This window comes from Simochromis diagramma, unplaced genomic scaffold (genome assembly GCF_900408965.1).
Source record: "Simochromis diagramma unplaced genomic scaffold, fSimDia1.1 OVJJ01000304.1, whole genome shotgun sequence".
Taxonomy (NCBI): Eukaryota; Metazoa; Chordata; class Actinopteri; order Cichliformes; family Cichlidae; genus Simochromis; species Simochromis diagramma.
In genome coordinates, this window is record NW_024387030.1 from 15,898,291 (window position 1) to 15,922,197 (window position 23,907).

The 23,907-nt window shown below is 42.9% G+C and overlaps 1 protein-coding gene across 3 annotated transcripts in view; it reads left to right on the forward strand.

The window, feature by feature from the left end:
* The first annotated feature begins 5,701 nt into the window (after positions 1-5,701).
* The window catches only part of akt1 (v-akt murine thymoma viral oncogene homolog 1), a 31,960-nt gene continuing 13,754 nt past the window's right edge, over positions 5,702-23,907 (forward strand). The window contains exons 1-2 of one of the 3 annotated variants that reach the window (XM_040042004.1): positions 5,702-6,119; positions 12,150-12,332. In XM_040042004.1, the coding sequence (XP_039897938.1) occupies positions 12,287-12,332 (46 nt within the window). In that variant the 5' untranslated portion in view covers positions 5,702-6,119; positions 12,150-12,286. The remainder of the gene's footprint in view (positions 6,120-12,149; positions 12,333-23,907) is intronic. The other 2 variants (XM_040042003.1, XM_040042005.1) reach the window with 2 other exon arrangements.

Consider the following 23,907-nt stretch of genomic DNA (forward strand, 5'->3'; position numbering starts at 1 on the left):
GAAGTGGACAAATGGAGGAATTGCACATGACACAGTAGACATTTTTTTTACACTAAAACTGGTTTGTTTGTTCGGTAAAGCTACAAGGAAGCAGTTTAATAGGAGACAAACTATTTTCTTAAGAGTATTCGAGCCTTTTTAAAGTTAAGCTCCAGATTTAAAATGTGATTAATTAACTTGCAAACCTCAAGCACACATAAAAATGTTCTTTGTGGCTTTCAGGTCATGTTGTGAATAAAAGAAATACTTCTTTCTCCAAAAGAATTGGTATCTGTAAAAGTATCTATAAAGTGATCAAAGAAATGTATTGTAACACAGAAGGTCAGTGGTATTTTCGGGGGAGCGGGAAACTTATAAGGACTTAGTATCCTCTAAGCCTGCCTTGAATTTTGGAATTTCCAGATACCAAACCAACACCCAGGGGATTTATTTTTCCCAAGACAACCAGCAGTGTATATACATATGTGTGTGTGTGTGTGTGTGTGTGTGTGTGTGTGTGTGTGTGTTTGGTTAAACTGTCTTAAAAGTAAGGTGACTTCTAGGATTTACTCTGAAAATTTGTCATCTATTTCAGACACTTTTAATCATTAGAGATGGTGGCACGGTGGAGGAACAACTCGCTGGTGCAGCTGCTCATCATGTGCGCCCCCCCCCCCAAAAAAAAAAAAAAATCCTGTCTCTCTCTGTGCTCCCCCAACAGCTTCGGTCACCTTTGCCCTGTGTTCCAGCTGTCGTGCGTTTTGAAAGGGCCATTTGCAGCTCCTCACAGCGCTTCTGACACAGAGGGGAATGAGCAATGTGACGGGTGGTGGCAGCCACTGGTCAGAAGGGGCCACTCGCTAGATTCTTATCCACTTACCGCTTTATTCCATTTTTAGTTCATTTGTTACTGGTACAACAGGAGGATATCTGCACCGAGGTCATCTCCAGATAATTGTAAGGGAAACGCTGTCACGCACTCTAAAAAAGATGGCAAGAGAATGGATGATTTCTCATTTATAGCTGAACATCCGACAAACGAAATGTTTAGTCAGATGTGTGGCACATACAAAAAACAATTCACCATTCAAGCACTGATGCCCACACAAACACTCCATCCAAGCAGGAGCAGTGATGTGGATAAGAATAGGAGCAGTGGCCCTGTGTTTCCCTGGCCCTGGCAAACGTAGGCACCCAGTAGAGGAGGGGTGTGTGTGTGTTCACAGGGCAAGACAAAGCAGTGGTTGTGCCTGGGGACTGTGGCCTCAGCAGAGAGAGGCTCGGCACGGTGAAGGTTCTCACACACAGAAAAAAAAGATAGGGAAAGAGAGACAGAGAGAATGAGAGCGGGGGAGTCGGGAGAGAGAGAGAGAGAACACTTCCTGGAGGTTCATTCTTCTTCTCTGCAATCATCAATGGCATTCTCTCCCTGACCCACTCCTCTCTCAGACAAACAAAAGACCCTGCATTCCAATGTAGCCTGACCGGCCAACCAGCCAGCCACAGTTGAACCACATCACTCTCCCTGCTGGACCAGAGTCTGATCATAGCTGTGGGTTTAAGCTGTGCTGGTGGTGTCTGTTTGACGGTGTTTGTAAAGCATCTCCATAAGGGCACTAAAGTTTATGTTCTTTTGAAATGGTTTTAATATTGGGGAGAGTGATGTTTTTTCACTCTCACTGGCCATGCAGATTTAATCAAATTACCTTTTTTTTTAAAACAGGTGCATCTTTTATGTAACTGACAGAGAATTCAAAACAAAGCTTTGCAAAACCTTTTAACCCAGATTTTAATTAATAATAGCACAACAGCAACAAAACAAAAAGCTGAGATGTTATTGTTTTCCTTTGTTTATTTGAAAAATATATGCTTATGTCTTTAAAAAAAAGTGGGATAGGAGGATGTTTGCCACTGTGGTGTCGTGAAACCGGAGAGACCAATTACTGCAGTTTTGTAAGCCAAATGTATTTCCGTGCTTGTTTGATATAAGATTTCAGCTCTTTAGCCATTCGCAGCCTTCTGCTTTGTCATTTTAGTTCCGTAATTTTCCACATTTCCAGTTTCAGAGTTAAGTCGGATCGGTTTAACACCTGGATTCTTTTACTGTAGCCCCGCTGTTATAATATGTCCAGTAAATGGTCTAGTGCCACCCTCCTGAAAAATACATGAATGGTAGCACATGTTCTAAAACCCTGCATATATATTCATTCAGAATTAATGGTGATTTTAAAGATGTGAAAGTTACCCGTACCCTCTGCACCCTGTGCACAAATTCACTTCCTCATTATCACAGATGCTTCTGGCTTCTGAACTGTTTGCAGATCATCTGGATGGACTCTCTCTCAGCTGGGAGGACACGTCTTCCATTATTTTTGAAAGGAATTAAAACTTTTTAACCACAGCACAGTAGTTTTGTTTTTTACTTTAACTCAGTGCATAATAAAGGCCTTCAGACCCAGAGAAGGCAGTAGAATTTTCCATCTTGTTCATAAGTGTTTTTTTTCCTTTGCCTTTCAGAGTTTAACTTGGATTTTTGAATAAAACAATAAATGATTGTCTGTTCGCTTAAAATAGTTGTCAAAAGTGTTCCTTTTGAATTTTTACTTCAGATTTTCACTTCAGAATTGTGTTTGTTTCCAATGCAGTGAGTGTTAGTCTTTGGTCTAGTCCTTTGCATACAAAGAGTTCCCTGCGAACTCTTTGTATGCAACCTCTTTTAATAATATTGCATACCAAAGAAAATTCTCAAGTTCATGAGTTGCAAAATTTAATTCAATTCAGTTTTATTTATATAGCACCAAATCACAACAACAGTCGCCTCAATGCACTTTATATTGTAAGGTAAACTTCCTACAATAATAGAGAAAAAACCCATCAACAATCAGACAACCCTCTATGAGCAAGCACTTGGCGACAGTGGGAAGGAAAAACTCCCTTTTAACAGGAAGAGACATCTAGCAGAAACAGTCAAGGTGGCAATCCTTAAACTTTTCAATTATTTTCCCATGCAGTCCTTCATGGATGTTTCACTCTCTAGGAGGCTAATTTTACAGCAATATATTATATCATTTACCTGTTGCCAGTCAACCTAACTGTAGCTGTAAGATGAGCCACCAGATGTTTTAGGGTTTTTCTTATGTTGACCCTAACTTTTTTGGAAATAGCATGCTGGAATCACATTAAAACATTTGCCAGCTTTTACAAGCAAGGCTGACTGGTAATCAGATGTGTATATCTTCTAGGGGTGATTTATCACAACAGCTGCACTGGTTAAATAAAATAAGTGCCCCTATATCACTCACATACTTTCAGTATCTCTTATACTTATCTGTACTGATGCTGCTGTTTTACACGCAATTTATACAACAATAGTTGTGTGATTTTTTCGCTTTGTTTTTTTTAATATTACATTCATCTAATAGTGTAACAGTTTATTGCTTTGTAGTTGACTGGAGATGCCGTTTTGGTCAGCTTCCCCACCGCCCCATGTATCCATTCACACAATCACCTCCTCCCTATTATGGCCCTTCTGCGTCTAATTGTTGTTACCGCATGTTATCTATTCTCCTTTAACGGGCCATTAAGTTCTGTTCTGTACTGTTTGTTGTACTCTAGACAGATACTGCAAGTAGAAAGGGATCAGAGATCGGATGAGCCTTTGATGGGAGAGATGCTATTAACTCACTTTGACTTTTTAATCTTGTTACTGTTACGTTTGATCCCGCAAAACAACAGATTGGGCATTCCCATCAACAGGCCAGAGACAGCGGGTGGAGGAGGAGGAGGAGGAGAGCACCAATGAATAGCAACTGGAGAAAATATGGGATACCCTAAGTCAGCTTTGCCTGTATGACAGGAACAGCTTGGCGAGGCTGACGCATGGTAGCAGTGAGAAACACATTACAGCGTGAGTGACAAAGAGGGGAAATGACAGCAGAGGAGGCTGAGAGACAGAGGGCACAAGCCAATGAATTTTTCATCACAGAGGAAACATTGGCAGCGTTTCCCTGCTATCCTTTTCTTTTAATATTATTAAGTCATTATTGCGGGAACTGTCACATGCTTGCTTTTATAAGTGATACATATATTTTACTGCACTTCTAATGCTGATTCAACTTTGAGGCAGTCAACTACACCATGCTTGGGGATAGAAAAATAATGAAGGGGTAAGACTAAACGTACGTGAAGAGGGTCAGGAGTATCACGGCGTAAAGCAAGATAATGGAAATGTTAAAATGGGAGGTCTCTAAAATGTTTTAGACTTCTAGTTAGAAACATTTTGATCAAGTAAACCCAGTCATCTGAGGGCGTCATTTGATACATAGGCTCCCTGACTTCTTTTAAGCAGACTGAGCTGGCCTGTCTGTACCTGTCCAAAACTGGTTTAACTCCTACCTCTCCAGTGGAGTTCTCTGTAGCTGTAGATGACGGTTTATCTACCACAACAGGTAAAAGTGTGGCATGTAATCATGAACAATCCACAAGATTTTTACTTTCTCGTTCAGTTGTTTCATCTGGTATATGCAGTTAATTTAAGAGAGTATCTGCATGAATACAAAAAGATCAGTGGCAAGGGCTAAATCAGACTAAATACACTTCTGCAAACACATTCTTGTGTTCAGCACATCTGCTTTACCCATATTGAAGTATTTTGTTTTAAGTGTGTCAGACTGAGACATTCTCACACTTCATGTTTAGTTGGCATTTCCTGGAAATGTCAGAGGCCCTTCCACAGCAACTTGAAGAGAAAGTTGCTGTGGAAGTTGCTGCTTTTTGGTACTGGCAGACGTGACTGGAACCAGGTGATCGAACGTGTAAAAGTCCACCACCGAGCCTGATGCTTTAGCACTGACGTGCAACAGAATGGAAGCAGCAGCACATCCTGCTTATGGTTTCTTCTTTAGTAGTGATTTTAATATAATTTTACTAGATTACACAAGGCTACACATGTGTCTGAAAGAACCATATCTGAAACTAGAGCTAGAGCTTCACCTTTTAGAAGCACGGCTCTTTACACAGTTTTAAGGTGCATAACCTTTTGTTTTGTTTTTGTGGTTTTGATTGGCTTGTTGACCTTATTTTGCATAAAGCTGTATTTACTTTGACCTAATTTGACTTATTATAACTTTATTTTCGATGTTAACAAGTTTACACATCAAATACAACTTGCTTGAAACAATGACACGGTGACAAACTTGTACTTTTCTTTCAGATACAGCTGCAGCTTAACTTGTTTAAAACCCTAGAAGGAGTTTTGTGAACATAAAACATTTTATTGTAATATAATTTTAAAGGTTATTAAATAACAGGGCAGATGTGAAATGATAAAATAACAATAACATACACTAAATGAACCAGTTTAGCTCTAAAAACGTTTTTCTTAGTCTTTTCTTATAGAAAACTTTGCAAGACTGTAATTTTGAACTTTTGTAAGGCACTAATATACAACATCTGGACTAACTGGGAATATTTGTGTATATTTTGTGAACAAAAAAAATGTAATCAAAAAGACAAAAAAAAGTAATACATAATTACAGATGATTGATGACTAGGAGCACCTTTTGGAACCCTAATATAGCTCATTGCAGAGCAGGTAGAGCCGGTACCAAAATGTAATTCTCGTCTTGTAGCCTACATTACCCTTGTGGTTGTTCCAGGAAGTCAAAAAACCCCACCTAAGTACACTTAATTGAAGCGAGGATCCCTTGAAAAACATACAAGGTCCTCGGCAGGTCCCCGAAACCCATGTTGGAAACCACCGGCACAGATAAAAGAGCAGAGAGTTCAACAAGGCCATGCAGAAGAAGCACCACTGCAGGTTTTTTTTTTCTTCAATGGGACGCTGACAGCCTACTACTCCTCCTGTGAGTGTGACTCATTTAAGGGCGGCTTTAGGACCCGGGAGAGACGGCTGCCACAGAGGCATTGCAGACAGCGCGTTTGGGAGGTGTAGTGGAAGAAAGGCAAGAGAAACGGAGTAAATGAGAGCACTTTGTCCAGATTGTTGAAGGACCCGTCAACTTAAAACACCGCCGAAACAGCTCACTATAATGAGACGGACACATTGTTGAATTCCTGTCCAGGTAAATGTCCGCGGTTCCTTCGCATGGTTAACTACAAGAGTTCGACAGCTAGACAGGGTAGGTCCCCATTGTACTTACATGGGATGCGGTTATTCTCACCCAAGCTGCCCTGCTAGGCCCCATATCCTTTCTAGCGCTAGATGCAAACCTGAAATGAGGTACTTTCCTGACTTCACTTCGCCGTAAAAAGTTGTCTTATGACGAAAAAAGTCGACGACTCATTAATTTCCTGTAGTGAATTCTTAACGCTCGGTGTTTTTCCACAAACAGCAGTGAGTCTCTTTAAGATGTTAACCATTCATTTTTTTTTTGACAATGACCACTTTTGAGACACAACCCTCGGGCCAAAATATCTGCATTCAAGTCGCTTCAAACGGTTCTCCTCTTTGCGGGAAAAAAGTTGTTTGTTTGTTTTTTTGCGCTGTGCTTTATGGTCCTGGAGGGAAATGAAAACAAATGAGCTCAACAAGAGAGAGCAGCTCATTCATTGTTGTGAACTACCACCGCGTTTGTTTACTTGTTTGAGTGAGGCACTTATTGCCATCTTATCTTTAGCCATTAGCTTTGCTGCCTGCCTGCCGAGAAGCTGCTGTGGCCACAAACAGTGCTGCTTTACAAAAAAGAAAAAGTTATGCGTCTATGTTGTGACTTGTTGCCACGCGTTTACTTTTTGGTCCACAATTTAGACACAGACGTCATAAGAAAAAGTCCCAACAGTGTAATTTAACGCCCCCCAGTAATCAGTACAACGGGATAATGCCTGTGGATAAGTGTGTTTTGATAGGTTTCACTGGCCTCACTGCTAGCATCCCACCTACAGTAATGACAGTTGTGTAGGTCTGCACTCAATAGTTTTTTGTCATAAAGGATTATTATTATTATTATTATTATTATTATTATTATAGTATTCTTATCAAGCTTGAGAGATATCAAGGGCATACAAATCTGATGGCGCTTTCAAATTTCAAAAGGATTCTTGCAGGATGCAAGGCTTGCAATCATGTTTAAAACTTATTTTGCTAATAATACTGTCTGTCTCCTTCTCCCAGGGTGCATGCATGTACTAAAAAGAGAACATTGTTCCCGGGTGTGTTGTACCCACCATGCCTTCAGTGTCAAAAAATGTTTTTATCGGTCATGAGACTACGTCTGTCCAGTGTGTGTGTACGCAAGGGGATTTGGCATGTGACCTGGGGAAGACGCAACAAGCTGGCGCAATGATGCAGCCAGTGACTGCTTGGCTCTTGCTGTTCTGTTTAGAAAAAAACCACCCACCTCCCACCCAATCCCCTAAAGCAGCTCGGTTGACGCAAATCTGCCACCAGTTACATGCAGAATCTGAGGAATGTTGTTTGAAATTTTGTCCAAAACGGACAGACAGGGGCCTGGACGCATCACCAGAGTCTGGATGTACTGAGACTGAGAAAGAGATGGTTCTCGTACCGGTGTCCTGGACGTCACAATTCTCCATCTGTGTCACAAAAACTGAAAACACTGAAAACAAATTACTTTTGTTTTGCTTTTCTGTGTGTGTGTGTGTGTGTGTGTGTGTGTGTGTGTGTGTGTGTGTGTTGATTTGAATAAATTAAGCATTGTGTTGCTTTTACAGCTTGTTTGAACAGCCTGAATATGATTACATTAACGTGAGTCATAAAGTGGTTGGTGTTCGTGTCATCGCAGGATTAAAGCGGCAACTCTGCTTGCCTTTCAAGGTTGCAGTCACTGCGGTTTTGTGTTCAGTTAAAGCTGCCCGCAATATTCTTATCAATAATGTTGTGCTTTCAGGGAACTTGAAAGAGGAACTTGGTAGCGTAGTAGATCACCGTACTACTGGCTCCACTGTGGCATTTGAGCTCAAACTAAAGTGTTGCTTTGGCGACTTGTTTTTCAGCAACAGGTTAGCGTGATGTCATTTGTTGTGTTTTTAAATACTTTCAGTGTAATGTTTTACTTTTGGAAACATAAACCATGTGGTAGTTTTTTCTGTTAACAGAGCAGAAACTGAAGCAAAAAATGGTATCTATGAATCTGTGATGAAGGAAGTAGCGTGGTGATGTCGACCTGATTTTTTTTTTTTTTTTTTTTTTTCCTCTCCCCCCTTGCTTCCTGCTATAAACACATGGGACTATCCTCTCTGGCCCAGTGACAAGCTCAGTGTGTGGCAACTTTTGCTGCATGACACTGATTTGCATTGAATGGGGTGGCCCCCGGCGTTGGAGCCAGAAAGATGAATGATTGAAAGCCGCCCTGACATCAGGGCAGGCAGGCAGGCGGTGGCCCAGAGGCCTGAGGACCATGTGACCCGCTGTCAGGGTACTGGGTTCATTCAGTGGCTGCTGGCTGCAGCGCTGGCAGCAGCCCAGCTTTTTACACACAGGCCGCAGTAGCAACAGGTCGCTCCCATTAAAACAGCAGCGCTCTGTTGTGGCTCCAGAGCCGGACTTGTGCATGTGTTGCTTTTTTGGCTGCGGCGTGTGTGCGCTCAAGTTTGTTTGTGAGGTGTATATAATGTGCCTGTGTCACAGAGTCCACACTAAGATGCCGATGGGATCCAACGGTTTTTGTGATCCTTACTTTGAATTGCACTCTGTGCTTTTTTTTTTTTTTTTTTTTTTTTTTCTTCTCAAATCCCTCTCCAGGATCCTTCCAACATCGGCTGTGTGACACAACCACCACAACCCCAAGTGCAATAAACAAAAACACTGAGCGAAAATAAACTTTGGCTTCATAAACTTACTTTTGCTCACTGATGGAGGGGAGCAGAGTGGCAGTAAAAGGTGTTGATTGCACACGTGCTGCCAGATGTATTCGAGCCTGAGGCTGTACTGATATGACTCGTTGTCTGTCAATAGTCACATTCACTTCCTGTTGTTGTCCCCACCAGTTAGCTGGATGAGGCCACTCAAACAGAGCTCTCTTTTGATGGCCTGGCTCTGATGGAGCAGCAGGGAAATTGATTTCAGCCGATGGTCCGGGATCGCCTGGCACAGTATGTGACATTTATGTGAACAAGCATTGCAATTGATCATCTTTTGGCTGCTTCCCTTTATTCAAAGCTATCTTTATATCACAAAGAAATACTGAATGAAGGAAAGGGTCAAGTGCTTTGGTTATGATAGCCTGCAGGTTTGAAGTCTAATGGTAGTCTTGACAGTTTTTGGATGACTGTTAGTACAGTTTTTACTGCCTTATTTGACTTCTGCTTTAACAAGTGAGCTATTGCAGCTACTACTGTAGTGTGATCTTTCTCCCAAATTTAGGTTTTTAGTTGGGTTTACTATCTGCCCTTTAGTCATACATTTTTCTTTATACCTTTACATGTGTTTACTATGTAACCCAGGATAGTATTATGGCCATTTCTGGTATTTTGAACTGTCAAGACCTAATAACACTTTGATCATTCTTCTACTGGAGGCTATGCTTTTATTTGAAGGTGCTCTCTCCATCTTCACTATAAGAAGCACACCTTGACCTCATAGTTTATTCACTTTGTTCTGTTGTCAAAACACTCTCACCTGGAGGTCTGTTTAGGAGCAGCACTGTAACTGTTGAAGGGTTTTGACAACATCACATGACCGCCATCATCTGCCGCCTGGCAACGGTACTCTTGTACAAAAAGAAAAAAAATCACGTCAATGTTATATTATCGTTTAGCAAATCTAGTTACCTAGGATTTACAAGGAAGCTTCTTACTAGGAATTCTTTTTTTTTTTTTTTTTTTTTTTTTTTTTTTTTTTTAAATCTTGTAATACATTTGAATCTGAGCTGTGTTATATAGCACATGGTTTTTTTTTTTTTTTAAGCAAAACAGTTCATGTTGGTTAATACCATCCAACCACACAGAAGTGTGCTTTAGCGCAAATCTCTTGCTAGAGCACGGCAGCGGGGTCATTTTTTTTACAAACGACTGTCAGTGTAAAGTCATTCTTACTCACAAGGAAATTACATTGATGTTAATATAAAGGGTGTTAATTTAAAATCCAGTCAACCTAACACGCATGTCTTCAGACTGTGGGAGGAAGCTGGAGTGCATGCAAAATCTGCACAACAAAGCCCCAGCCTGGATTCAACCCGATTGGGAACCTGTGCAGGTTGTACCCTGTTTTTCACCCTTTGACAGCAGTGATGGGCTCCAGCACCCCCACAACCATGAATTGGATCAGTAGGGCGAAAAAATGGGTAGAAGCATAAAGGAAGCAATAATTTTGAAATGCTGGGCCAACATTGAAACTAACAACTGGCAGATTGCATATGTGTGTTGGTAGGTCAGTCCAGTTTGATGTCTTAGTTGCAAACACAGAAGTTGTCACTATAAATGCATACTGTGAGGAGGGATTAAGTGTCTTTCAGTTCCTTGTCACACTATGTACTTGGAATATCTTTATATCTTTTTAAAGAGTATAAATTCACAAACCATTTTCTGAAAATGGATCCCAGATATAAGGACTGGGATGGAGTAGAACAGGTAAACATCAGTCACTGCCTTTATTGAGTATAGTCTTATTTGCTGATGGACTCACAGCAATCAGTGAGGTGACTGTCAATGATTGGCCCTTGCCACAGGGATCACCACAGTGGGCATTCCTGAATGTTTGGTTTGGTACAGTTACACCAGATGTCTTTCTTGACACAACTTCAAAAGGGATTTGTATATCCCGTTGGCATCAAACCAGCGACCTTTAGCTTGTGAAGCGGGCGTATAAACATCTACACTATGGAGCCATTAGGTTGGTGCGCCTCTACTTTTGTAGAGTCATTTTTGTTTTGGAGCTCTTGGTCCTGCAAAAAGTAAATAATTAAAATTAATATGCTCCATATTTCTTAAGAACATGACTTTCAGATACTGTATAGATGTTTTAGATCTGCCACATCTGCTGTTGTCCTTATTTTGCCTTTGAATCCAATACACCAGGCTGTCAAAAATGCCAACTGTGTAAGTTAGTAGACTCATCAGTATTACAGCTCTATCATTAAGTCACAGAAGGATCTGGCACATAATTACAATTGTTACTCAGAGGTGAGTAAGGTAGTCTCATTTAACCTTATGTTCTTTCAGCTGCAGCCCTGCTGTGTTTAACAGTTTGACCTTGTCAGTGTAAGGCTTGGGTGCCCTTTCTTGAGATCATATGACTATATTAAGGCTCAGAGAACAATAAAATTATTTTAAATTGCTTTCAGTGAACTGGGGGAAAAAAAACAAGAAATAAAGCTGGTTCCCAGAATTTATATTTCTTATTGACGCTCGTAAGGGAAACGCAAACACTTTAGTCGGTCTTTATCAAATTTAGACCCTGCTCACAGAGGCTCAAGGGATCTTCCAGGAAAGGTGACTCTTATTTTTCCAGAGAATTTGATTGTTCCGTAGCTGGTGATTTTCTACATGTAATGTCAAACAGTCAAACATAACCTGCTGTGGAGCAGGTTATGTCTGCACCATGTGTTACCATGGGGAAGTGAGCCACCTTAGTAACAGTAAAAACCCTGGGTTAAACCTGAAGTGGCTACATTATGCCCGTAATCCTGCTTTGCAGCACAGGGCCTCTGGGCTAGTATGTGGCACACAAACATAAAACTTGACTAGACCTTTTCAAGATTTAAACTTTGATGCCATCCGTGCACGGAGTAGAACCCTAGTAATCTGTTCTTCTTGGTGAAATTGAGATTTAGAAGAATCATTAAACAGCTGTGCACAAAGTTTGAAAATCTATTATATTATTATATCCTGTTTGAGAATTATTTGATATAATTATTTTCTCACTGCTGCTCTGTTCATGAGTAGGGGGACCTCCTGGTCTATCAAGAACGGCTGCCTCAATAGTGAACAGCATGGAATTTTCCAATACGGGAGACGTCATTTTGATTGCCAAAACCCACAGCTTTCCACAGATATTTGAACCTTGAAATGTTGCAGGTTCCACTTGCACTGTACTTGTACCCTTCCCTCACCAACTGGGCCGTAAAACACGAGGCTCTTCTCGGTTCTCTTGCCTCCCCTCGGCCCCGTTGACCTGACGGTTAATAATCAGACAAGTGGAAAAATTGTTCACCTTAACAATGGGCTAATTTTTACTTTTCTTTAACTAATAGGTAACCACCATCGAGAAGACGGCTATAAACTCCGGACCCCGTCTCCAGGCTCCTGCGCAGGGCTGAGTGAAGGAAACTTTGGACTGAAAGTCGTCTCTCCCTGAGAGAAACCTGGATCCTCCATCCTGGCCACCAACATGACCAATGTGGTGATCGTCAAGGAGGGATGGCTGCACAAAAGAGGTAAATTTGCAGTTTGTGCCATTAAGTGCGATATTATTTTTCTTGTTTATTCTTTGATAACTGGATTAACATTTAAACAACTAACATTTGATGTGTGCTGAGGTTTTTGTCCGCGAGGTGTCTGGTTGTCATGACCTTGTAACAAACCTAACTGTGCAACACACATTATGTAAAGACCCTAGAATATGTCAAAGATTTCAAACGCTCTTGTTGATACATGTCAGAAAACAAATTGGTTCATGCGTACAGTTTATGTAACACTAGTACTGTACTTGATATAAAAAACGGATTCGTTATACAAATTGCCTCAACTTCTTGGTGGATGCAGCAAAAAAATTTTTTTTCTTTTTCTACCCTCTAAATGTTGCAGAAATGATGAACAACAACAATATAGACTATTTGTAAAGGCATTTAAAATGAAGTAGTATACCAGATGTAATATAAGGAGGCATCCAGTTGCAGAATCCCCAACGGGCCCCATGGAGCTGCTCTGACAGTGCTGTGTGGCGTGGCATGGCTCACTGTCGGGCGTGAGTCCTGTTGTTTGGACGAAAAGGCATTCCTCACATACCTGCTGGCTTTGAGCAGCTTTATGTGCGCATACTAACTCTGCCTTCTGCTGTGGCTGCCTCACAGAGCCCACTTCACCACTGCCTCCAGGGGCAAAATAGGATAAGAAACCACTGAAATCTCCTGGGCCCAGAAATAAAAGGAACTGGCCTTTTTCTGGAAGAGAGAGCGCCAAGACTTGCAATTATTGGATAAGGTGATGGGAGTATGTCACTATAAGAGTTCCTGCATTGTGTTAGCCCACAGTCCCCATTTTCAAGACTTGTGCTAAGCACAGAGCAGGTTTCCGGGTTAGTTTGATGGGCAGCTCAACATACCCCATATGATGCAATCATGCCCCTCTGGTCTTCTGTTTAATGTAAGGGCAGCGTGTTAGTTACCATTAGGATTTCATTTGCGGAAAGTAATAAAGTTAAAGTCCTGAAAGTTTAGGATTAGCTGGTAGTAAAATAAAGTCTGCAGAAGTAAATTGTGCTGCTTTTTTGTCTTGGTCTGTTTAGGGAAAAAACAGAACCTGCTTTCTTTAGAGAGAACCTCTTCCCTGGTATAAGGGAATAATATGTTATCCCCTGTTGAGACTGTGTGTAAATTTGTACACTCTCTGAAATACGTTTGTTTGCCCATTAAAATCTGGCACACATCCATCTTTCCACACCTTCACAAGTACAGATAAGAGTGAAACATAACAGGCGGCCTGTGTAAAGTATAAGAATAGTAAAATAGTGACCGGTAAGAAAACTGTGTGTGACAGAGGTGTGCACATATGTGCACTGTTGTGGCGCTGAGCCTCCATCTATACCCCCCCCACCCCATTTGTGACATGAACACTAAACAAACAACCCTTCAGAAATAGTGAGTTGGCATGCTGTCGTAGCCCAGCAGCTGTGCCCTGTGAAATGTCACCGAGCCTCTGTTTTGATTGGAGGGCATCCGCCTGCCTCCTTGACAGGAAGGCTTTTAGTGTCATGCAATCTTTGCCCCAGAGCCAGTGCACAGAAGGTGAACCTGCAAGTAGCCCTGTCTTTCTGTCGATCACCTCGGTCAGCCAGGCAGTCTGTGCTCGACAAACCTCTTCCCATCTTCCCGCACCTTGAGTGCAGCTTGTGTGGTGGCGCCACCCAAGTGACTCAAATCTCCATGTGGGCGTTATAATAAATGGCTTGTACCACCTCTGAGTGTGTTCACCATGCTCATTACTCCCATGTGTGCTTTCAAAACACCAATTTGATGTTTTACAACAGATTGACCTTCATATTTCCATCAACACTTGTTTTTCTTTCGTGTTTGTGTCTGTTTCATGGACCTGGTCTTGCACTGCAGTACTCTCTTACAAAAGCAGGTACAGTTTGAGTAGCCTCCTCTTCTAGCAGTGCCCATTTATTGGCTCCACATGATGATTGAATTTCACGGTGGGCCAGTTGCAGGCACAAAGCAAAGCAGCTCTGGCAAGCAGGCTCTTTGATTCCTTTCTGATTAGTCATCTTCAGCATGCACGTGCAGACTGAGTCAAGACGCCTGAGAGAAAGTAAAGCAAGCGATTGTGCCTCTGTACCTTGTAACCCCCCCACCCTCAGTAGAGCTAATCTGTCATTAAAGCTCCAGATTCTTAGCCTCGGATTGATCTGTACAGTTGTTCCAGACAGGCTGCACTCTGTGAAATGATCTAATTCTGAAGGACACACCTTCATAGTTTCTTCTTAAGCCTTGTGCTGCAGTAATGCGTCTGGATTGTGGACACCATTGGGACATGTTGATGGGATTGTTATCTGTTTTGGAAGGACAGTTTTGGAATGTGAGACAAAGCAGCTGAGTGGGATGGAGCGTGTGTGTTTAGACATGCATATGCAAATGCAAGTGGTTTAATATACAGAGTGAAGCATATTTATTTTGACACTACCAGCAGGACATTACCCTTTGCCCTTATGCACAGACCACATAGCAAGTACAGGCCTGCACAAACACTGTAACTTTGTCGTTACTATCATAACCAGTTGTTATGTGTCCCCAAATGGTACTTCCTTTTTAGATCCTTCATGGAGTGCACCCACACACTTTGAATGTGCCTACGGCCTCTAGTGGCCACAGACGCCAAACGGCATGTTATTTCTCTTTGCAAGTGTTTTTCCAAAGTTTCCATCAAAGCCAGAGCATCATCTGACATCAGAGGCAGATTGTGGGTTCCCTAGTTTCCAGGGAAGCGCTGTGGCCAAAAACCCAGTCAAGCTCAACAGAACAGCGCTTGCTTGTCCTCCCTTCTTCCCTGGCTCTTGTTTGTTTGACTCATTTGCTCCCTGACAAGTATAAAGAGCCGGCCCCCTCGTTAGGCTAACGAAGGCCACAACAACTGTTGGATTTGGGTAGCACGCTCAGCTGGCTCCAACCTGTGAGAGGAGGGGTGGAATGAGGGAAGGAGGGGAAAGCAGAGAGCACAGCAGTAGAGATGGTGAGGAAGGGATAAGGGAGGGGGGGCAAAAGGGAGAGGGACAGAAGTTGAGCAGCGTCTTTGTGATGTTCCCAGAACATTGCTCAGTGACCCAGTCGGCCTGAGGAGAGCTGGTTGATGTTGTGTGCGACGTGCCACAGAGACTCTCTCGTGGTTCGGTTTGGACCTCGTCAGCTGATTGGCCCTTTTGCTGGTCATGTGGCTGAAGGACACCCATGAGCTGCTTGTCCATGCAAGACCTTGTTGGTGGTCTGGGGGTGGGGTGTTACAAAACACTAGACACAGTAACTGTATATTTTTATTTTTTTTCCTCCATTCTTTTGAATGTTTGTACCTTCTGCATCTGGTGAACAGGCCTGCAACAATTCAGCTAGCATTTCCCACATTTCTATTAGTTTGTTCTGTAAGATCTAAGTAAGGGAATGCAGTGTTTCCTGCAAAGCTCGATGCTCTTCAAGGGAGCAGACCCACCTGATTAAGAATGTCTCATGATGCTGCATTGCTGACTGTCTCAGGATTTAAGGACTTTGAGTCGCGGCCAAATCTGCTGCTGGCCTTGCCTGGTCTACCCTCATTATGGGTGTCAAGGATTGCATACTGCTACAAATACACAATCACATAAACGTACGTGCATACTGCAACAGTGTGAGGAATAGTTGTGCAAATTTGCTGATATATTGTGAAGATTAAACATAAACGGAACCAGAACTTGTGATGCTGCATTAATTACTCCTTTACAAATATGCTGTGTTTTACCAGCTTGGTTCTGTTGACGGTGTTGTTATTAGTACATCGTGCGCTGTTCAGCCATAATCTTATATGCCAAGTAATGACCTCAGGGGGGGCTCAGGCTTGTTGAACACACAGTTTTTTTTAGGATCTAAAGTTTCACTGGGGAATAACTCTGTAATGAGATATTGACTTCACCTGTCAACAGCTGACAAGTACATACATACACATTTTTAACATTAAATGCCTAGCACAGACGTTAAGTGATGGATAAAGGGATTTTCCAGAGAGAAGATAATCAAATATGGAAGGTGCCTGTCCGTAACTGGACCTCTACTTATATAGCACTTTGCAACTCTACTTGGCACTTAACACTTTTTGCTACGAGCCTTATTCACACATTCCTGCAGCACTTTATTCTATTCCTTTAAGCGCTTTCGATGAGGCGCAGTCACACCCCAATGCAAGCATCCGGAGCAATTTGGAGCTCAGTATTTTGCCTGAGGACACCTCAGATTGTGGACTGGAGGAGCTGGGGATCAAACCACTGACCTTCCAATTAGCAGACAACCTGCTCTACCTCCTGAGCCACAGCTGACCCTCTGTCAGTGGGTAATTCAGTAGTTTGACTGAAACTAATGGTGTATACCCTTTCTTGCTAACTTTTTCCAATAAGTTTACAATAGTCAGCCTGAACTTTGTGAGGGAAACGCCCAAATGAACATCAGTAGTGAAAGTTGAAGTGGCAGACAGATTTGAGTGGATCCCCTGTAGGCAGGGTCCAGCAGCAGAGGGTGTCACACCAGGAAGCCATTGCTCTGGCCGGGTGTCTGGCCGTCAGCGTGGACCCCCTGCTCTGGGTAATGGGAAGCAGTCTTCCTGCTAAATGTGGTGGAGAGAAGTAAATTACTGGGGTGCAGCTGTCGGCAGGCAGGCTGGCTGGAATGGTGGGGGGGACCAGGAGGCTGAGGGAGGTGGCACCTCCACCATTCGCCCCCTCTCGCAGCAAGCCCGCTGTGTGCTTACTTTGCTGTGCAGAGTCCGCCTGCTCGCCACAACTGTGGTACTCAGCAGTGATCTCAGCCTCTGTTACTGTTGCTGTGTACCCTTTCTGTCTGTCATTTCCTCACAGTCCTCATCTCTCTCTTTCTGCTTGTTCTCTTTCATTCTTACTCGCACACTTTTTCTTTTCTTGTCTTTTATGGTCCCCCTTTCTCCCTTGCCCTCACAAGCTCATCCCCTTTTTAGTCCTCCCCCACTTCCAGCGCACGCTTCCCACTCTGTTGCTAGGATGATGACCCTGCTGACAACTCAGACCCATGGCGGAAGCGGCTATGGACCGGCGAAAAGCTCAGTCTTTGACATCAATCAAATCACTGGCACCTCTCTTCAGTTTAGGGTGGGTTAGAGAGACGGCGAAATGAAAGGGATGCTTGGCTGCCTGGGGACTCAAATATGTGACGTCCATGATATTGACATTTTCTGTTACTCTGAGCATATTTCATAGTTATATTTATTTACAGAACATTTTAACAAGTAGTGCCCCTGAAAAATGTCAACAGCTGGAGTGTACCTGTCTAAATGGAGCGGGGGGGATGTAGAGCGTAATCGTTGCTTGTTTAAGGGTGCTAAATTTTACTGGTCATTGAGAGTTCATTGGCACTAATTTGTTCTAAATAATGTGTTTATTTGTTTGCCATGCAGTAACCCAGTTAACTAATCCATGGATTGCTTGTTTACCCAGGGAGAGGGTGCAAATCTCAGCCCAGTGTGGCAGGGGGGAACTTCCCGCAGTGTCTCTATGGTAATCAGCAGGTGTCACTCACCACAGAGAAGAAGTGAGGGCTTTCTTACGAGCGTGAGAAAGCGGGGCAGCCTCCATCGCACCCCCTTGCTTTTCTTTCCTTTTTTTTTTCTTTTTTTTTCTTTTTAGGGTAGCAGTAGCAACCCTAGTGACAGGGAAAAAAAAAGGGAGAAGGGGAAGAGACAGAGGGCTAGATTTGGGGTTGGGGTGGCCCTTCAACAGAACCTGTTGATGCTGCTGCCAAAGCCCTGGCAATGGTGCACCTCCCACCCCTCCTGCAAACCCCCCCCCCCTCCCAAATCCAGCTGCATGGAGAGAATGAGGCCAACAAAAGGGAGTACGGGCTGGGGGGGGGTCAAGAAGGCATAAAGAGTAGGAAAGAAAAGGAGTCCGTACTCCAGGATAGTTTAAGATGCCATGTGAACCCGGTGCTGCCTTATATGGTCGCAGTCGGGCAAATATGTAGATGGGTGTTCGGTCAGCATGAGAAGCTCAGCTTAGAGCAGGGCGTCTTGGGGGTGGAGTTTGTGGTTGCTGGGCTCAGTGGGCTCAGCCCCCACTCTTTTAGAGCAGGCAGTCCGTGCCTCATTGAGATGCAGGGCACAGGGTGGCAGGCCGCAGCTGCAGCCTACAGGCAGAACCCGGCAGAAAAGGGCCGAAGGGATGGCGGGGGCGGCTGAGGAAAAACCAACAAAAGGCGAAGCCCCCCTACCCCCTCCTCCCACGCTTTGGAGTTCTAATTCCCTAATCCTCAACCTCCGCCTACCCCCACCTCCTCATCCGATTCTCACCACTCAAACTCACACACACGCACAGTTCATGCAGTTACACTGGCTCCCTTCCTCTCATCCCCAAGCCATGAATGGCCAGACGGGGACAAAACCCAACAGCAGCCCTCTCAGGAAGTCCAACCACTGGGTGTGAGCACTGAGGCACATTTTGTCTGACCCTCTTTTGGTTCCTCTCACTCTGTGTGAGATCATTTACCCACTTGCATTGTTAATTAGTGTGCATGTGTGGGTTATCTAGTGGCTTGTGACAAAGGTGTTCTTGTCTTTTTTCTAAAGTTACTGTCTTGGAAATGTTATTTAAAAACCTTACAAATAGAACGAGCTGGGATACAGCTGTTAGTTTGGGAGATTGTGGCTTCTTTTTCTTCTCCTTTCGTTTGTAATTTAAAAGAAAAAGACTGATGAATACTACATGATGTGTCTTATTAGCCAACAAACTATAGCAGCTGGGTTCTCAACATTCCTGTTGCTGTCACGTAGAGACGGAGAGTGCAGGATGCTCCTCTGAACCAGCCACTAACCTCATTCACCCGCCCTCTCTTCCTTTTATTTAACGAATCTTCAATAAGCTTGTCTGACTAACCCTTAGTGTTAGGGCCTCTTAAGCCAAGTTGACTTTCACATGGCTTTACTGTCCAAAGAAAGGATTAGCGTGAAGTAAAGAGTCATTTCTTGGAAGTTGACGTGAAGTGTCATTAAGTTTAGAAAATTTGAAATGTATGATGTTAAAACTTCCTGATCATTTCAGTATCTAGATTAAAGTGATTCCCTCCTCAGGAGTTGTTGTTGTACCTTTTTTCTTGTAATTCGGTAAAAGCAAAGATGGTCCAGCTGCTGTGCCAAACCCGTTCTTTCCTCCTGTACCGTGCTTGAGGTGTAGAGGGGCGTAGCTGTGGCATGCAGCAGTTGGCAAATAAAGATGAATTCTGTTTTGTTTGGCAGCGGTTCTCCGTTCATTATTTTCCACTTTGCCCAGCGCGCATCCCAGCCCTCAGCAGCTGCTTGTCATGTAAAGACACTCTATCAGGCCCTGACAGCTCCTCCCCTGCACACACAGTGCGCATGGCTCATGCACACTTCACTTGCGTTCACACCCCCCAGCCCCCACTCACACTCCTACATATGTGAGGAACATATGTAGTGATCTGTCTCACTACCACGCCGTTCAGCACAACTCCTCACACACTGCTTTCTCATCCCCTCCAGTACTCTCATCTCTCATCTTTTGTCAAATCAGTCTTCCCATTCTTCTGTCCTTCCCCTAATTTGGTTGAGACGAGCCACATGTCGGCTGTCATGCTTTTATTAGAAAAGCTTACTGGGACTGTGTTAATGCAGTGGATTTCCTCAGAGCAAAGTGTGTGTTTGTGTGTGCATGCATGCATGTGTGCCTGTGTGTCAACCAGACACTTGAAGCAGGTTTTATCTTATCTAGGTTGTGGTCAGTCTGTCTGTTGGCCACTTTCCTGTTTTGGAGAACATGTTGACATCAAAAGGTTTTAGTTTACTGGAACACTGTGATGATGAAGTGAGTTAAAAGCAGAAGGCTCTCCTGTGTTGTTCTGAGGCCTATTGTCCTTTGTCAGCAGTCTGCGCTTTTTCTCAGTGTACACAGGATGTATTTGGGGTCTAGTATGCAAAGCACTGGATTTAAGTAGTGCAGAAGAATTTTTCCCTCTCTGCATCTGCATAACAGTTCCTGTGTATAATTACCATATAAATGTATCCATGTTTACTCTAAACAGTAACTGTATATTTGACAATACAATTTAAAAAAAGGGGAAAAAACCCAGCATTAGTTTTCACTTTCTCACTCTGTCAGTTCTTAAGAAAAGCCGCTCTGTGGAAAGTACAAATGAATAAAACCAAAAGGGGAAATGTGTGTCAATAGGAAGCTGACAAGGGTCATCTTGGTTGTTTATGCTCAGAGTGCAGACTGCAAGTGCAACCCCTTCACTCCCCCCCGCCCGCTCTCAATGCGGCAGAGACGCCCGCTCGCAGACAACCGGATATAGCCATTTCCACAGTTGTCATGTGATCGAGCTTGTGGTCACAGACGAGGAAGTTGCAGTGTCCTCCTGTCTAGAAGGAGCATGCACTAGTTGAGGGATGTGCAATGCAGATGTGGGGTTGCTTAACCTTTGCAGAGGTGGCATCAAAGATGAGTGCCCCTGCAGAAAAGACTTTAACTTTCCAGTTACAGTAGACTGCGTTATTACAGTGGGTAGACCTTATTTACCTTTTTGTGTGGAACAAGTCCCTCTTAATATCACAATTGCCATTGTCAGAATGGGGATAATGGTGACTAAGGATGCTTAGCTGGCTGTGTCTTCCACACCAGTGTGTCAGATTTTTCCCCAATACATGCCATGCCATGCCTCGCCGTGCTGCTGCGTCACATATGACCACCCATGCAACTACTAGTGGGTGCCATGCGTCAGTGGATCTGGCAGGAAAGCCTTTCAAACTGACTGTTTGTTGTAATCTGTTGCACACAAATACCTTTCAGTGCCTACAAGGCGCCATGCATACACAAATGTATTTACAGACAAGCACAATCATGTGTACACACAAACACCTGTTTCTGCCCATCAGGATCTGAATCTACGTAAGAACATTAGTCTGGAAATGATTTGCCTGCGTTCCCGCTGCCAAACGAAAACTTCTAAACTGAAACTTTAGGCCCTGCTGGCGAGACAAGTATATACGTTGAGCCTTCATCACGTGTCGCGGTGTCAGGTAGGGGACTCATTATGCTGCCTCTGCATTGTGCACATACTGTCCTTAGTGTTGGTTGGCATGGGTTTATAGTTGGGAGATATGGGTCAGCCAAAACCTGACCACAGAGTGAAGCACCAGCTGGGGCCCAGCGGAGGAAAACAAGGACCGGTATGAAGGGCTCAGGAGACTTTCTGGCTGCAGATTTGTCCAAATTATGTATTGAACAGGCTCTCCAGCTAACTCGCAGCTGATACTTAATGACTATGTGTACTCTTAAATGCCACGTCTTTTGTGCTTTTATTATTTAGATTTTATGCTAAACAAGTCTCTAAGCTCCATTGTGCTGAAGTAAGGAAGTCTGGTGCTCTTAAAGGCTCGTGATAAATAACCCTACGGACGTGGAGTCCCAGGAGATCGGCGTGTATTTGGATGATTGATTGTTAAAGTTGATTGGTGTGGTTTGTATTTGGAAAAATCTTATCACTGCAGTTGTGTGTAAAGCGGTCACGAGGGAGCTGCAGCAAACTGTATTCTGCTTATTTCACTTGGGGCAGCACATCTAGTATAAGCGGATTTGTCGAAAAGCCGTGAGCGCGGCAGTCTGACGCCTGTCAAATTTGAGCTAATTTCTAAATGAGCTTTATTTGGTGTGAAAACACTTACTCTGCAGCAAATGAGATGAAGAATCTCCCCTTGCACAATAAAGAAAAATGTAATAACATATTAAACATCTGCTCTGGATTGAAGACTAATGTCTTCTGTTGTGCCAAGTGACAGCTGTTTCCTTTTGTATGGTGATTGGTGCCACCACACCAGCAGTAAATCAGGGGTTTTGTTTTTGTTTCGTTTGTTGTTGGTTTTTTTTTGTTTTTTAAAACATCCGGGTTTTAAAAAATAAAATAATAAAAAAAAATGTTTGGATTCAGGTTTAACAAAACCGAGAACCGTAACACAAACATCTGCATCATCGTACTGCAATTTCATTTTCCTGTACCGTCTATCCCAAGTGGCGCTAATAAAACATGCTAGTCTATAACTTCCAACTTTCCAACGAGCACTCTTTTTCATTCTTCTGATCAAAAAACTCTTAGACTGTTATCTGAAAGCGAAGCAAATACAGAATGCATTAAGATCCCGTAGGTATCAACATTTATAGCGCTTAATGAATAAAAATGATTTGAAAAGTGCAAAGAAGCAATGGGAGAAACTCCCTTCAGCTGTGAAGAGTTCCACAACTTATTGTGATAGGAAAACAAATTATTTTTAAACTGCTAAGTACACACAAAAAATGTTAGGAAAATCCATTTATGTTTGTTGTGTGCAGAAGAGGAAAATATCAGCCAGTCTATTAGATTTTTAAATTCCAATTCCATAAATGGCGAATATTGGTATCGACTGAGTTCTAGCTAAAACCTTCATTTTTCTTTTCTATTGATGGGCAGGTTGCAATTCCTGCACGGTGGCAGTAACAAATCTGATTATATAGAAGTCTAAAGAAAGTTGCCGTTAACTCACGCTCTCATCCTGATGACTTTAATGTCTCGATCGCTGCTCTAAAGTCCCATTAAATAAAAAGCATACAATGTCCCTCAGCAGCCAGAACTCCCTTCTCACGGCTTCTATAATCTGCATTATATTATTATCATAGTGGCTCCGTCCAGCTTTATGTATACAGGCTATGAAGGGCATCCCGTGTCGTCGCTTTATGTGGGGAGGAAAAAATGTAGACGAGAAGCAGGAAGGGGAAGTTGATGATTTTGACAGATTACAAGTGACAAATCTTGAAAAATGACACTCAACCAGTTTTAATAATTCATGTGATTTCTTTAAATATTTTAGTACAATGCGCTCTAAATAGAGTAGATATTACAAGCTGATGTTTGCTCTGCACTGTCTAATCTGGTGGGTGTGTGTGTGTGTGTGTGTGTGTGTGTGTGTGTGTGTGTGTAACAGAAGCTCATAGGACAGATCTTTTACTTCTTACACACACACTGCGCTTCTGTGTTGGAGGAAATGGGGCAATTAAGGACAGCTTGGTATGGCACTGCATGGGGTTAATATGCGGCTCCGTAATTAAAAATAAATTACAGTTTTCCTGTATAAATATTCAAGTTCCACTCTGCTGTGTGCCACTGCCTTGTTATGGTATGTAAGCTATTTAAAAAAAAAAAAAAAAAAAAAAAAAAAATTTCACCGTCTGCACAACATCTGGCGCAACATTTCCTGAAGCATCACCGGAATAAATTGAGTTTCGTCTGCCTAAGAGAGATTCATTTGTGTGATGCCAGTGTGTCTAAGTGAATGGGATGGACATGCTTGGCTTGAGTTTAAGGCTGTTGTCTAGAAAACGAGGAGTGTGGAAAGTTTTGTATGAAAATCAAACTGAAGCGTTGGCATCCACCGTTACAGAGTTAAGAACTGTAGGAAATGTTAAGCTGGACTGCAGATTAAAATGTTTTAAAGTGAAGTTAAAAATTCTACTTGTTAAAAATGTATGCAAATACTGTTTTAAGTTGC